The 16,199-nt window shown below is 42.5% G+C and overlaps 2 protein-coding genes across 2 annotated transcripts; both read right to left on the bottom strand.

Moving 5' to 3' along the window:
• Positions 1–367: 367 nt before the first annotated feature.
• eif3c (eukaryotic translation initiation factor 3, subunit C) lies at positions 368–8,219 on the bottom strand. The gene is made up of 23 exons (XM_035612566.2): positions 8,062–8,219; positions 7,162–7,279; positions 7,010–7,075; positions 6,713–6,902; positions 6,481–6,606; positions 6,133–6,184; positions 5,833–5,954; positions 5,590–5,720; positions 5,282–5,435; positions 4,852–4,955; positions 4,588–4,729; positions 4,294–4,419; positions 3,878–3,971; positions 3,517–3,704; positions 3,074–3,298; positions 2,784–2,975; positions 2,213–2,384; positions 1,970–2,129; positions 1,696–1,761; positions 1,418–1,505; positions 1,141–1,306; positions 949–990; positions 368–727 (listed from the first exon to the last, which is right to left on the bottom strand). The coding sequence occupies exons 2-23, from the start codon at positions 7,257–7,259 to the stop codon at positions 648–650; spliced, it is 2,784 nt and encodes a 927-aa protein (XP_035468459.1). The 5' UTR covers positions 7,260–7,279; positions 8,062–8,219; the 3' UTR covers positions 368–647.
• Positions 8,220–8,366: 147 nt separating this feature from the next.
• On the bottom strand, positions 8,367–15,839 carry LOC118287417. The gene is made up of 9 exons (XM_035612565.1): positions 15,659–15,839; positions 11,558–14,544; positions 11,344–11,389; positions 10,921–11,067; positions 10,629–10,718; positions 10,342–10,467; positions 10,058–10,180; positions 9,368–9,439; positions 8,367–9,051 (listed from the first exon to the last, which is right to left on the bottom strand). The coding sequence occupies exons 2-9, from the start codon at positions 14,432–14,434 to the stop codon at positions 9,026–9,028; spliced, it is 3,507 nt and encodes a 1,168-aa protein (XP_035468458.1). The 5' UTR covers positions 14,435–14,544; positions 15,659–15,839; the 3' UTR covers positions 8,367–9,025.
• Between the last annotated feature and the right edge of the window lie 360 nt (positions 15,840–16,199).

The following is a 16,199-nucleotide window of genomic DNA, read 5'->3' as shown; positions in this document are numbered from 1 at the left end:
TAACAAGAGAACATGAGTGTCTGACGTTTTTACTGATGTCTGACAGATCTGACCCATTTACCCTTTGCTGAGTATTACGAAATGAAATACTATAAGTTTTTAAAAAAATTTAAAAAGTTCCTTCAGACAGAGAAATATTATCCAGAATTTACTCTGCACTGGCCACAGAATGAAATCAGAGTTTGATCTCCAAGTTTCTTATGAAAGACAGAAAACCAAAGGTGTTTAGTTTATGGAGAATCTGTTTCAGGAGGCTTCCCTTCTGTTTGTTGCGTTGAGTTACAATGGCAATTTACTGCGGTCAGAGGTGAACCACCAGGTCTAAACCTCACCTTGTCAAAAGGTGCCAAAAAGAAAACTCAAAACACACTGTTTATTATTGTTTATTTGATTTTAAAGTATGAGTTAACAACCCTTGACGTGTCTGTCGCCTGACTGTGCTGCCACAAGCTAGCCACACTGCACAATTTACGTTGGCAGCACTCGATTCACTATGTGCAGTGGCAGCTGGTTTCAGGATCAGCTTTGAGTCAAATGATGGAGAACAGCACGCGGCCAAGTGCTGAGCTCAGAAACGCGTGTGGTGGTGGTTGTTATGGAATGAAGACCAATTCAGGTGGCAAGAGGAAAATCTACACGTTCCAAGCTCAGTAGTTGCTTTGGTTGTGATTTCTGTTGTAGCCACCGCGATTGTAGCCCTGTTTGTTCTGGTAACCACCTTTTTGATCTGTGAACATGAAAAGAAGAAAACCCAGTTATGTATGAGAAAAAGCAAGGCAACATTTAATCTGAAGAAAAACATAACTTATCAGAAGCTGCCTTATTCTTAACCCGACATCGTTTTCCATTACAAGTATGTTACTGATTAAACACATTTAGTCAGCAACAGTTAACAGGAGCAATAAATATCCAAAGGATGTTGTGTGAGCTCAGTGAGGCTTCACGTACCTCTCTGGTAGCCACCTTTCTGTTGGTAGCCACCTTTCTGATCTGTAACGCAAAGAACAACAAGTTAACATTTCTTCAAAGGAACAATATTCAAACTTTAATATCAAAGGTGCCGATCATAAACTTGGAGAAGTACAGCAAGTTGGACGTGAACAACATGCAAACAGAATGAGACGTGTTGTCTGAGCTCACCTCTGTTGAAGTAGCCTCCGTAGACGCCCTGTTTGAGGTCGAAGACGCGCTCGTTGTTCTCCACCAAGCTGCCCAGTTTCTCAGCCAGCTGCAGGGCCATGTTCTGCAGGGAGGTGGGCTCTGTGCGATGCATCACCACCGTCTGTGTGGGCTGGTCGAGCGATGCCTGTCGGGAGGAAGCCAAATTAATTTTGAGCGTGTAAAATAGCCGCAGGATATTCAGTTGAAATATTCAGATGCATCTATTCTGATTCAGAACAGAGGCCGTGACACTCACCATCAGCTCCTCGTTGATGATCATCTTGCTGATGATGCTGTGAACCATGGGTATCTCCAACTCAAACATCTCAGACAGCGTTGCCATGCTGGAGGACACAAACAAAAATTTTATGAACACAAGTACTTGGAGATAAAAAATTGGAGTTAACATCTGTTGATTTATCAGATTTGCATTAACACTAACAGGCAGACCAACACCTGAGAGACATTTCTGGTCTAGTCAATACTAAATAAAAATCATGATTGCCTCCAGCACAAAATGTATCTTGTGCTTACCTGATGGAGTCGTACACACTGCTGTATGTGAACAGATAGGTCCTCAGTGACTCCTCTTGGATTTTCCTTTAAGATTCAACAAAATGAAGGAGTGTAGACCAGCACAATGATAAAATAATAAGACCTCAGATGATTAATACATAATGTTAATCACAACAGCTACCAGAAGCAGTGGGCATTACCAGATAGGGGGAAAAAAACATGCTATCTAATAAGATTGATGAATATGCATAAACAAATTTTGTGATGCATGATAATAATGGTTTGTCCTAACCTGACGAGCATCTCGCGCACTCGCTGAGTCTCGGGAAACAGGTCCCAGACCTTGCTGTTCATTTTCTCGTTGATGATGAATGAGTGGCAGGTACGCCAGTCTCCCATCTTCATGGCCTTGCTGGCGGCCACCACGTGCTCCCTCATACTCTCTGGGGGTCCTGGAGGAAAAGACAGTTATCCTCTCTGGTTTCTCTATGGATTTAATTCACGTGAAGGGTTTGGTTGATGACGTGTAGCATACCCAGCAGCGGCTGTCTCTCTCCCACCCTGAGCTGGTGATGGAACTGCTTGCTGATCATCCTGCGGCGGGCATCAAACTCATGGGCGGCCATGTATGGAATTTCCAGCAGCATGGCTGACACCAGGTACACACATTCCAGCAGCTCCAGGTTGATGTGCATGTGGAATGGCACCTGTTGAAGGGAGGTTGGCGTCGAAGCAATGTTATGGTAACCGTGAAGTTTGGCGCACTCTTACATCAAACCTGATCTTTAAGTGTTTCCAGTGGAGGACGACACAAAGAACAAGTAACATCATTGCATTTGGTAGCTAAACTGAGATGTTCATATCTATCTCGACTGGTCCACAATCGTGGCTGAATACACAGTTAGTATATGTGATGCAGTTTAGTGAAAATTCCAGCACATTGTAATAGAGGAACTCTACATAATTGGTACTTGGTTAAGTCTAGTGTCACAACTTAAGATGCTAATTTACTTAACAAGATTAGATCAAATAAAGCCAGTTATTAATAAGAAAAATATACCTAAACATCACCCAAGACATGACTTTATTGTCTCTGTAGGACTTGCCTGTCTTCTCTTTTCAATTTTCTCCTGCTCAGCATTCCTCTCCTGCATGTTCCTCATGAGCAAACCCTGACCCAGGAGTTCCTTGGCACGGCCAGATGACTGGATGTCCAGCAGGGCATTGTGGGCATCTTTGATCATGCCCTGCCTGAAAGCACAGATGCCCAGTTGGACCATGGTTCTGTTGTACAGGATCTAAGACAAATGAAAACAAACAGGGGGTTAGTTATAGCATTTAGGGTTTGTTTGTTCCTGCAAGTCTTTCTCGCATAGAGTTGTGTCTGTCAGCCTACCTGTACGGGCGGGTCGGCGTGCTGGATGTTGTCCTGCAGGTGGCTCATTAGCATCAGGTCGCGGGCCTGGTACCAGCGTGAATGCAAAGCGTGGTGATAGATGTGGCAGAGGATGGCGCAGGTACGGATGCGGTCGGTGCGATCCTTGGCATAGATGAACTTGCAGAGACGGTCCATGATCACAGCACTGTCCTCCCCCTCGCTCTCCTCCTGGTCCTGCTCAGACTACAAGATAGAGAGAGAGACACGACTCAGCGTGTTACACCCACTAAAACTCAGACAAGCTCAAGACACTGCGTATGCATATTAACAAATAACACACTTATGCTACTTCACATCTTACTCTTGCTCACTTTAGCATTGTCATACTGGAGGTGTGTTCGTGTCTGTGAAGAGAAGAAACTCAGTTCTATTTCTTGTACCCTTTCCTGTGTTTTTCTCACCTTGGACTCTCCCTGGAGGCCCAGGCTGCGCCGGTGGGCCTTGTAGTCAAACTTGTAGTACGTGTGCATGATCCTGCGTAGGTAGATACGGCAAATCTCCTCTGTGCTGCCCTTGTTCTCCAAGTAGTCGAGCAGCCGGTCAATGATGCCACAAACATGACCCTCATCTTTCAAATTGTCAACGTACTCTGGAGAAAACAAAACATGGCACGGACTAGGAAGAGATGTTTGACAACCAGAAACGATGCAGCGACACAAAAAAATACATTTCCATTATTCATTGATTTACTTTTACTTCTTCAATCATCATCATACTCCCAATTAAAAATAATTATGGAGTCGGTTTTATGGTAATCCTCACCCTGAGAGTGGGGATCAGTGTTCTGCATGATCTTTGTGAACTCTTCATCCATCCTCTCCACCAGCGTTAGGACACATCCACGCACCCTGAATGGCTGACAAACACACAAGAAAATACATATTTGTCTAATGCAAAACCATCCTCTATCTGAGCATAGAAGACAACGACCAAATGTTACGCAGTTGGTGCAGAAGGTAACAAATGAAAAAAGTGAACCGCTTTTCATGTTGAGCAGATTTGTGTATTAAGTTAGATAAATATACAAATGATACTTCGTTACGAAAATTATGCAGCAAACACCGCAACATACAACTGACACTTTGAGAGATTCCGTGTTCAGATGGTCTACACACCAACCAGAACAACCTGCCACTGAAAAACATTGGTAATGAAAAACTAAGGAAAAGATCAAATACCTGGTCAGAAATACTCAGACTCTCACTGTCCTCTGCGATGTTCTCCCCGATGAAGATGTTGTTGTTCTCAAAGAGGATGTCCAGCAGCTCGTCTATACATTCCAGACACTTTTTCCACATATCAGCCTAAAGGTAACAAAGGGTGATTCAATTTGAAAACTCCAGGATCAGAATCATTTTTTCCCATTCAGACTTCAATCACTAAAACAAAAAACTATTATAATGAATATCAACAAGCCAAACTATAAATATGCATAATTGGTCTTTATACATTGAGAAAAACAGGTCTCCTACCTTCATGAAAGCAGCCAGGTTGGGGTTGTAGTCGTACAGTGATGCAATGATGTTGAACTTGATCTTGACCAGGATTCCGATGCCCAAGTTGTTCTCAGCAGAGATGTTAGCCAGCGCATGGAGCAGTTCAATCTGTGCAGCCCTGTGACATAGATCATCTTCAATTAGGTAAATGCGTTACTGCTTGTATCAAAAGTGCAAAGTACAGCTGATACACGTCATATCTCCTATGAAGTGGAACTTCAGTAAATGATCCGGTGCTACCTGTCCGTGCCCTTTTTGCCTCTTGCTTGCAGGATCTCATTCAGCTTCTTCAACACAACCACTGTATTGATCTCTGTGCCTTTGGCAAACATCTTGGGCTTTTCCTGATGGATTGAACATATAAATAACATAAATATTGAAACATTTTTTACAATCCATATTATGTGGTTGTCTCTTGTGAAACAAGCTCCTTGATATTTAGTTAAATCATTTAGAGTTGCATTTCACCGTTTATCATGAGGAATTTTAGCTTAATAGAATATTTTTGCACTGGGACAAATTCAATAAAACATTTGTCGTGAAACAATACTGCGCTAAAAATACATCAACGGAATTGTTGCAAAGACTAGACAGAGAGTGGACACCATCTATTGTTCCATCTGGTTTAAGCAGCAGCAACCATGGCTGTACATCTAAAATGTTCTTTTACCTTGACCAGAGGGGCGCCTCCCTTCACCTTCTCCCAGCCTCCCTCGCCCTCTTCGCCCTCCTCTCCTCCCTCCTCTTCCTCGAGTCGCTCCTTCTTCTTGGGCTTCTTCTTCTTCGACACCTTCTTTTCGCTGGACTTCTCAGACTCCTGGGTCCTGAGGACAGACATAGAAGGTGACGGAATTTAAAGTTTGCGAGATACTGTAGGAGAGGAAGTAATTACTCCTCAGTCTTTGACTTGACAATTCCGTTAAATCGAATTGTTCAGTTTTAAATGAGAAGAGGTTCTCTGTACATATGGAGACTCACTTCTTGAGGAAGACCAAAGCCAGGGAAGCACCCTTTCCCTCCCCGTCATCTGAACTCTCACTGCCACTGTCAACCGTGTCCGAGCCCCAGTCTTCTCCATCCTCGTCATCATCACTAGAGGAGGACTCGTCCTGTCAGAGAAAAACTCACGATCTCAGGAATGCCTTCACACAGGAGTTCAGTAACACAAGAATTACGTCTTTTGCACTGGGTTTGTCATCACATGGGATTCTGGCCTCTTACCCCAGATCCCTTGGCAGACTTGAGGAACTTGTTGGCCTCTGGGGCAGGCTCTGGTTTTTTCTTCAAGAAGGACGTGGCTGATACTTCATCGCCTTCCTCCCCATCACTGTCGGAAGAGGAGCCTTGTGGAACAAAAATTACGATGAATTTTAGACATGGTTTGTACTTCATCCGTATAACCATTAATATGTTAATAAGCAAACATGGACATTCTTAGTTGTCTGCAACAGTTTTATAGTACAGAATGAAAAGCTTCTATGTGGGAAATATTAACCTATGACATATGATCAGAAAGCTCACCAGAATCCCCCTGCTCCTTCTCCTCCTCTTCATCTGCAGACTCCTGTGGGTTCTAATAGACACAGAGACAACAGATTTTCATTTTTACCTTGACTCGAGATGCAGCTTTGCTCAAAAAAAAGTTACAAGATGGCACGGTTCAGCAGAGCTACAGTGTGATGTGTTGACTACTACAGTTTCTTGTAAACAGTGCCTTATTTTAGGGAAACTCATTGGTGTCAATGTAGAGTGGACGAGCTGTCTAACCTACAGATGAAAGCAGTTCACTTTTGGTCACAGTCTTTAATCCAGCAAATGTTCTCTAAGAAATGAAGCATCAAACCACTGAGGCAAAGTTGCCTACTTTACCTCCTTGTATGCAGCTACTTCTGTTTCATAATCTCTGTTGTATTTCCGGATCTTCTGACGCAGTGTACTGAGGGCTTTTGCATTGTTCTTGTTCATCTTCTTCTTGCCCTCTTTGTCCTCCCAAAGCTGGGGAAAAAATATAATGTTCATCATTTTTATTGTACAGCATTACAGTGCATTAACCAAGTTCCCCTATAGCTGCAAGCAAGCGGATCAACTCTGGGGTACTGACCTGATTCAGATAGTCCTCCAAGTCAGCCAGGAGACGAATGTAGAAAGAAGGAACACCCTCCTTGTCTACTATATTCTTGCTTTTGAGGAAGGCTCGACATAACTGCTCAAATTCCTCCAGACATTTGGCCATGTCACGGATCTTCATAGCATTTCGGATAGTCTTGATGAGGTTGGTCAACTCCTCAAATCTGAGATTTAAGAATAAAAGCATTCAAAACCAAACGCCACAGACCAAAGATTGTAACGGAATCTGTAAAATCTTTAAGGTATGCTGTTTAAAAGACACCAAACTGACCTTTTATCTTTGGCGCTGCGAACCACTCTCTTAGTGTCCTCCTCATCATCGCTAAGAAGCAGCGACCTGTGGAAAGAAAGCAGACGGTTGAGACCACAGTGAAAAGTACATTCAGAGTCCTGTTGATGGGATTCATGTCAAGTTGCACTGACTGCTTGAAATTTGTCCCGGGTGCTTTAGGGGTGATCTCGTCGGCGGACGAGGACTCCTCTGACTCACTGTCAGACCCGGTGGCGAAGAAACGAGACATTGCTGAAGGAAGAGGTCAATCTGTGAAGACAAACGAGTTTGTGTGACAATTGGCATCCTAGAAATTACAGCCCACATTGTTGAAACTGCCAAATTTAACAAATAAAAACGTCCAGTAAAGCAACTAGGGTTCATCTTCCATTTAAGTTGCTACTGCTGAATACAATGCTAAACACCATCTCCAAAACACTGTAGAGGAGTTGGGACTCGTCGAATGGCGTTAGTTAAAAATAACATCCCTCAATTGGTTGAGAACGACTGAGTGTAACATAACAATTTGCTGGTAGCAGGTATTGTTAAAATAATTGCTTGGTTAGCCGGCAAGAAACTGGTGCTTGCTCATGTTGTTTCACCGTGAGACGGTCGTGGACGCGCCGAACACTTTGCGAGACGACGTTAGCGTTGCTAAATGGTCAAATGAACCGCTTCCGGTGAGAGGTGCCGGGGGAGTTAGCATCCTGCGTCTCAACGAGAACCGTCCCTAAGCTAACGCTATGTAGCTTTGACAGTTGGCTCACCGGCGATATGACTGAGCTCCAACATGTAATAACAGCTTCATGATTCCTTTGATTATTTTTTTCCCCCCCAACAAAATCCACATATTGTTTAAAATATACCGCAGACGATTAGCTAACAGGGGAGTTACAGCTCACAGAACAACTACGTGCACGTTGTGGCTAAGCTAACGCTAACACCTCCGGAGCGAGTGAGCACTGGGCCTCCCCGCATGTTTGGCCGGCAAATACACTTGTCTAAAATGAATAGTTACAACGTTGTTTCTTCAAATATCGAGGCGGACTCACCTATCTCCTCGTGAACGTTATCCTGATGGGTCTCCGTCTACTCTGAGTCGTTGAAATATCCAGTTTTGCTGCACAGAGGCCACAAATGAACGACGTGCGACAGGGTTGCCGGGCACTTGCGTCAGGAAAGGAAGTGCGCCGCGCTGCTGCAGATCTAATGCGCAGGGATGGTTCACCGCAGATCTACACTCACCGTGGAGCAGAGGCTCCGTCCCGGGCTACGTCGCCACCTAGCGGCCGACCACATGTACAACCGTTCATCTGTCGAGGAGGCCCGTCACCAGAGGTTCATAATAAAAAACAAATCTGTTTCACTGCATGTTTATTTCAAATATGACATTCACATACATAAATATATACGTTAAAGACCACATAAATCTTCTCAGAGTTAGCTTTACCTCTTGTCAGGATTTATTTTTTTAAAAACATTGTTAAAGTCCATATTAGAGGGTGTAAACACAAAAGTGTGAAAGATACATACTACATATACATACTTGCAGGTACAGTATCTTCATTTCAGCATTGTCCATCAGTTCATTTCAAAATTTACTGTTGTGAAGTGGAAAATGCAATGCATCTCATTGAAAACAAGGTCTTTTTATGCTCTTTCACACACACAACAAAGGTTTGTTGACAAATAATTAAAGAGCATTAAAACAAAGGTAAGCATGGTTCAATTACAATCGGTATCCATGTCAGTTAAATTAAATGTGAATATATATGAGCAGATTTCAATCATGTAATGACTGGTCAACCAACGTTACCGTTCTACACCGAAGACCTTCATAACATACAGTAAAGTTAAGCAGTTCAACGTGTTAGTATTTTTTGATATTATTAAAAATCTATTTATTGAATAAAATTATATTAACAGTGAAACTGTATCTTTAACATTTTCAAATAACAATAAATGTGCCATTAAAAATTTCACATTCGGATTGTCTTGGAGCATTCAGAATTCTTCTCATTGTTTACTGTACTTTAGCAGCTCTGGAAAAGGGAAAAAAACAAAACATGCACATTATGAGCTTGTGGTTTTTCCCGGTGCTATACAAAGGCAACTGGAATAACTTGAGGTTTTTGGAAGTAGTTTCACCTCTCATACTGAAAGGTTTTCTTCAGTTCAGCAGTGAAGCCAACCAGTTATGACTGAGGTAACTACGAGTGGTACGGATGATAAAATATTACCTGAGGGTCTGTGAAATGCACTTTTATATATTTATTTACATAACATTATAGCATGTTGTCTTCTAAATACTTTTTAATAAGTTCATTCAGATGAAAAAAAAATATCAACAAGTCATACCTTCTTTCAGTCTCCTAATCTCTTCCGATTTTACTTTGAGTTGCTCTTCAAGTGCAACACATTTGGCACATCCTGCAATACAATTGGAATCATTACTGTGGACAAGGTATCAAATAATATTTTTTTTCCACTTATGCTTTACTCTTGGATTAGTAATGGTGACTAAAGCTAATATGTTTTTTGGGGGCTGAAACTGATATTACGGAGTTAAAAATTTCCTAAACCGATAAAAAAGAGAAAGAAAAACGGCACTTATTCACAAGATGTCATTATTAAAACCTTATGACAAATAAACGTATTTGAGGCTGGATATTTTACAATGTAAAGTAATTATTACTTCTTTATTTATTGCATATAATGTAATCATAAATTCAAAATGTGTAAAATAAAAGTTTTCAAGAAGTGATAACTGACCACTATTATCTGTTTGTAACTGGACCAAAGATTGTACATTATGACCTTTGAGATACCAAGTAAAGCCTGTTTTTTTACTGAAGTAGCTGTCAGATACCGGGAAAATGAACTTGCCCAAAAACAATTTAAACAGACAACCACAAAGAGCCTGTAACTGTATGCCGTTGTTCAGCCTGTTTATGGAGCCTCCCCCCCAAAAAAGTTGAAGGCACCTCACATTGATTATATTAGTCCTGTACCACTTCCAGTGGACTCCCCACTGAACACCAAACTTACCATGGCTTTGTGGTTTAGCTGGCTGAGCTCTGTGGCCATTTGCAGGTGGTTTCAGAACTCTGGCTCTGCTGGCAGCATTGCAAGATGTTGAGGTTTCAGCAGTACTGGCTGGCACTGTAGCATCTAAAGGAGGTAAGCAGGTAAGTATCTCACAAAAACAGTCAAAGCGTCCGGGTTGATGAACTCACTAAACCATAAAAAACCCCAGAGCGACACAATCTTTACATCACAGTCTGGCTAAATTTTTCTACATAACTGAACAGTGTGATATTATCCCAACCTACCATCTCTTTGGGCTTTAGCAGGCAAAGCTCTCTGAACGGTTGCAGGCTGTTTCAAATGTTTGGCTCTGTTTACAGCATCACAGGAAGATGTTGAGGCATCAGCACTGCTGGATGGTAAGGGAGTGTCTGAAGGGTGAAGGAGAAAAAACAGGGTGCAAGCTCAGATGTGTCACAATAACTGTTGAATAGTCACGGGTGTTTGATAGAGTTTGTGCAAATAATAATAAAGACAGTCTTAGAAAATAAAGAACAGTTTTACTGTACAATTAAAGCACTTCAGTATTTACCCAATTTCTTCCTCTTTGCTGTTGGCAAAGGTTCACCTCTGGTTAAGGGGTGCTTCTTTAGTTGTAAAGTCTTTGTCACAGGGTTAGTCGCTGATTATGCATGAAGTGGGAGGAAAGAATAAAATCATGTTCAAATCACACAGGACAGCTGCACACACACACACACACACGGGAATGTTAATTAGTTGCAATATGACAAACCAAAAATCCTCAGTTTAAATAAGTGCTGGAACACTGTACTAGCGTTTTAAAGTAAACAGTCAAGCCGACAGCCGAACCACTGTGTAAGTACCTGTAGGCCCACGGAGTTTGTCAGAACTTGAAGCTGGTGCATTGCTTCTTGCTGATGGTGGCCTGAGACTTGTTGCAGTCCTCTGTATGCCCGAGGGTATGCCGCTCAACAGTGGTCTTAGCAACCCAGAATTGGGATGTTTGGATCCTGACATCAACGTAGGGAAGAAATAGTGAATTGTTGATATTGTGTGCAAACACAGTTCCCATTCAGAGGGCAGTATACTGTATGTAGCTAACAGCAAGACTGAGGTTAACGAAGATGAAACAAAACTAATGCTACAAGAAAAAAAAATTCTACTTTTTGCACTGATGCATAGAATTGTCATCCCATATATTTTAAATATTTTACCCTAAACATTTGTGAAGAATAAAACTGCAATCTCCCAAGTCCACTCTAAAAACAAGGATACATACTGCTTACCTGTGGTTGTAGCACGCAAGTTGTAGGAGCTTGATATTCCCGTGGTCTTAAATACAAAAGCACAGGAGGATGTCAACAACAGACAGTCATCGATAAATGCAAGCAATGGTTGTTGTCAGTTGCCTGGTCTCAATCATGTAGATGAAACTGACAAAACAACAGAATTAATGCCGTGAACATTTGTACAAAAAGACATTTAACACTAAAATCGTACCCCCTGGGCTGCATCAGAAGGTGCGGCACTTTTCAAAGCTTCAGCCTGGGTTCTCTGTCTTGTCATGGGCAGGCCTGATGTGGACGGCTCACACCTTCCCGGAAGGGTGGAGGTTGGCTTGTATTTCATCAGCTGTGACGCAGTTTTAAGAGGAGGCAAGAGGGATTTAGCTGCGGGTTGCGCCAGGAACGTTTTCCGGTCCCGAACGATGTTTGAAGGAACGTCTGATGACACCTGACCGACTGGCCTGCTGGGCCCATCCCCATATAGTTTTTTCTGCGCCCCCAGGGTTTTGCCCTTGTGATGTTCAGTGCTGAACTGGAACACTTTACAGTGAGTCATCGGTGTTGAAGTAACCAGTGAGTCTACCTTTAAATCTAAGGTGTCATCCAGATTGAATGTGTTAGCGTTGTTGTTCTCTGTATCCATGCCTTGATGGTCCATAGCATCGTCGGTCACAGATTGTGAATGATCCTTAGTCTCACGTCTACCAGCTCCAGGAGCTGCCTCGACAGCTGGGTTGGCTTCAAACGTGTTCTCAGCACTGTCAGTCATCTCGGCATCTGGGTCTGTTCTAGTTGTTGTCCCATTTTGTTTAGATTCTTCAGAAAGGAGGACTTCAGAAGTGTTGACTTCATGGATGTCAGTTGGATTACAGACATTTGAAGGAGAGGGCTTGTCCAAAGAATTCTGGTGACTGTCGCTTGAGCTGGTTTCTGACAACGTTATTGTGCCATTCTGTTTACCCACAGGTTTACTATCAAAGGTGTTGTTCTGGAGGCAAAAGGTTGTAGCACCAGCTTCCCCTAAAGTAGTGCTGCCACCAGATTTTTGAAGAGAATGCCTATCAAAAGTGGCGTTCTGCACCTCACATGGACCACTTGCCTTAACTGCTGAATTAGTATGATCCATAACAAGGCAGGTGTCAGTAGTGTCCTTAAAGTCAGCACTAACCGGATCCGTGGCCACACTTTCAGCTTTGGGACTGTTTACTTCTGTCGGAGGAAGATCCAGAGTCATGTTCTGGGGGCAGGATATTTGATTTGTAGAATTTAAACTCGTGGAGGAGCTCAGATTGGCAGCCTGGGCGACATTAAATGTGTTGTTTATAGATGCAGCTCTTTTTGGGCTCGTTTGTTGGGCCTCGCCTTTCAACTCAGCATCATGGCTAGTAAGCAGCTCTTCTATGTTGGTTTCCACAGGTTTGACATGAAGCTCAGAGGTGACATTTTTCAAGCTGGTGTTAGACTGCACATCAGAGGTAGAGAGCTGTGACACACACTGAACAGACACGTCGCTAGAAGAACTTATGTCATGAGTAACATTAGTAGGATGGATACCAAGTGTGTACTCAGCTGAGATTTGACTCTTCATGATGTTTTGTCCACTGAGCTCCGATGACGATATATTGTTTCTCAAATCACCACCCACAGAATCATCCAGAGTTGCTTCCAAAGAGGTTTTCAGGTTTCCCCCCGCAGACTTTGATTGTTCACTAAATGAGCTTGGCGAGTGGGTGACACTGCCGGTAAGCGTAGTTGACAGTTCTTCACTTTGTAACATGTCCCGTCCGTCAGGCTCTGCCACAATTAGTCCACTGAGCTTTGACAAAGGCCTGCTGTGTTCCACACTATCCACCGGTGGAATATCCTGTGTGACCTCCATAGCGGATATTTCTGTTTCTGGTGAAAGCTCTGAATCACGTGTAACATCAAGGAGAGTAATTTCTGGGAAATATCTGTCATCCAGCCAGCGCATAGGCCCACCTATGCGCTCAGGGGTTTCAACCATTTTGGCACTTGGGTCTGTACCAGCTGTTCTCCCATTATGTTTTGACAGTTTAGGAAGGTGGATGGCAGAATTGTTTGCTTCAGTGCTTGTAAGTGCAATACAGACTTTAGGAGGAGAGGGCTTGTCCATAGTATTCTGGTGGCTGTCACTGGATTCTGACAAAGTTAATGTACCATTCTGTTTACAAGAAGATTTACTATCTAAAGTGTTGTTTTGGTGATGAAAAGCTAGAGCACTGGCATCCCCTAGGATGGTATTACCACTGGATCTTTGAACAGAATCGTTATCAAAAGTAACGTCTTGCACATCACATGGATGGTTCTGTTTCATAACAAGGGAAGTTTTGGTGGTGCTCTTAAAGTCAGCACGAACTGGATCGTCAGCCCGGCTTTCTGCTTTAGGACTGCTAACATTGGATTGGAGAGAATTGACTATATTGACAGAGGAACTTAACTTAGAGGGCTGGACAGTGGAACATGTGCCATTCAAAGACCTAGGCATGATGTCAGGAAGAGCTGAATCATTTCTAGTCATTTGCATTGTGGAATCACATGTAACATCGAGGAGAGTAATTTCTGGCAAATATTCATCATCCAGCCAGCGCACTGGAGCATCCTTATTGCCTAATGACTGCCCAGAATGGTTACAAGAGAAATCTGAGTTGGGATGTTCGCTAGAACCTCCTGGTGATTTTTGACAATTAGCTGTGGTAACACCAAAGGAAAAAGGGGGAACACTGGGATTGTTCCCACATTTTAAAGGCTCTGGAGACTGACGTTTATTTCCAATGTTTAAATATTTTAAAATTGGCGTTAGAGCAGACTGAAGACCAGATATCCGCGACTTTGTCTTGGCTCCACCACTGCTGCTGCTTGCTGGAGCTGGGGTTGAAGAGGTGCAAGTCACAGAAAGAGGCTCATTTTCTCCACTTGGACGTTGAGGGGAATATCCAATCACATCTACTTGGTCCTGGAGCTTTGAAGTCTCAGCTGCAGCAGCGACTCCGGGTGGAATATTTTCACGACATTCATTAATGTCTGGGTTTTCCTGAAAAATTGAGGTTTGCACTGTTGTCTCATTGGCCATGCTAGTCACTTTCCCGTTCTCTTTGAAATTACAATTACTTTTGACAGACGCTCAGATATCTTGACACATTTTTTTCCCAGGCGTCTTCTCAGATGCTCCGTTACTGCAGCCTGTAGATTAAAACATTTAATCAATGCAAAATATCTTTACATTACTAGATCATGAAAAGTTTAACTTGGTCAAAATACCACAATTGCAATGGCTTTAGTTCTGGATGTCTTAAGTGTCATTTGAAGCACAAACATAACTTTGTAAACCTCTTGTAAAAAGTATAATAAAAAAAAACAGTGGGTGGGTACAAAATGAAAAACACTGGTCATCTACCAGGATGTTGGAAATGTTCTACCAGTCTGTTGTGGTCGGAGTACTGTTCTTCACTGTGGTCTGCTGGGGGAGCAGCATCGGAGCCAGCGACACTGACAGACTTAATAGACTGATTACGAAAGCTGGCTCAGTAAGAGGCTGCAAGCTGCAGCCTAATATTCAAATGCGTATTCTGGCAGAGCAAATTGAGCTCCCAGAATTCGCATGGGTCCCAGGCTAGTGGTGGAGAGGAGGACATTATCATGGCTATTCATCATGGATAAACCCCTGACCAGCCTCTCCAACAAACACTGGACAGACAGCAGAGCTACTTCCCCAAAAAGCTCATACAGCTTCACTGCACAACACATTTTCACCTTCATATGCACATTACATGTAAATGATTGAACATACTTGCACTATTCTATGAACATTGTTTATATTCCTTATTATTTTATAGTTTTGCTAGTATTTTGCCAGTATTTCTTGAATTTTGTAGGTCTGTTATGTGACTGATACTTGCTGCTGTAACACCGGAAGTTACCAGTCCGGGTCCAATGAAGTAAATCTATCTATCTACTTCTTTCAGGTTGCTTAGCAATGACAATGAAAGATGATGAGAACCAATAGCAGACATTGTGTACCACTGGAGCTGTTGGACTAATGTTTATGGTAAACATCCATTTGCTGTCACTTTAGTCAGGTCGAGAACAAAACAAAACAAATCGTCTGGATTAAATAACTTCAGCCAGCAGAGAGTCACACAGTTCAGGTCCACAACATGGCAGTAAAAAAACCCACTGACAGATGTAATTTTACTTCTGAGAAGTTACAGTCGAGTTGCTAAGACAGTCTCGAACGAAGTGAAGCTAACGTTAGCTTGGTCCGTGAACGTCAGTTAGTAGATTGGAATCGACTTACCTATCTCAACAGGCACTTCCTGCTGGACGCTGGTGACAATGACAATATTTGGAATGGTTTACTAGAGACTCGAATCTGTTTCGTTCAAAAATATCTACTAAAAATGTCAAAAATAACAGCGAAAAGTACAATCTCCGTGAGCCAACAGGGGCGCCGCTCTGGTTCAAATAGAAACTTTCTTCACTCTCATTGGATGATTCCATCCAATCACAACGGAAGGTTTCTTCTTCGTGTGTTTAAAGGGTGAGCGGTGCACGGATGGGACAACGCTGCTATGTACTGTCTTCATAAAACCAGATTTAAAAATGATATTTCCTGTCAATTCATGTAATATGTTTATTCATAAAGCCCTCACAAAAAATCCAAAGGGCCTTCATCGATATAGTTTTATGATACCCTCTGTCTACAGAATTCATAGACTATAGCAACAAAGTAGATTTACATTATGAAACAAGAGTAGCTCACAGTTTCAACAGTTTCCACTGGCAGTGCCAATTTGCCAGATCAATTTAAACATTTTAGCTTTCACTTTTTGTATTTC

This window comes from Scophthalmus maximus, chromosome 16 (assembly GCF_022379125.1).
Source record: "Scophthalmus maximus strain ysfricsl-2021 chromosome 16, ASM2237912v1, whole genome shotgun sequence".
Lineage (NCBI taxonomy): Eukaryota > Metazoa > Chordata > Actinopteri > Pleuronectiformes > Scophthalmidae > Scophthalmus > Scophthalmus maximus.
The sequence above is the reverse complement of the archived record's forward strand: the minus strand, read 5'-3'. Positions and strand labels throughout refer to the sequence as shown.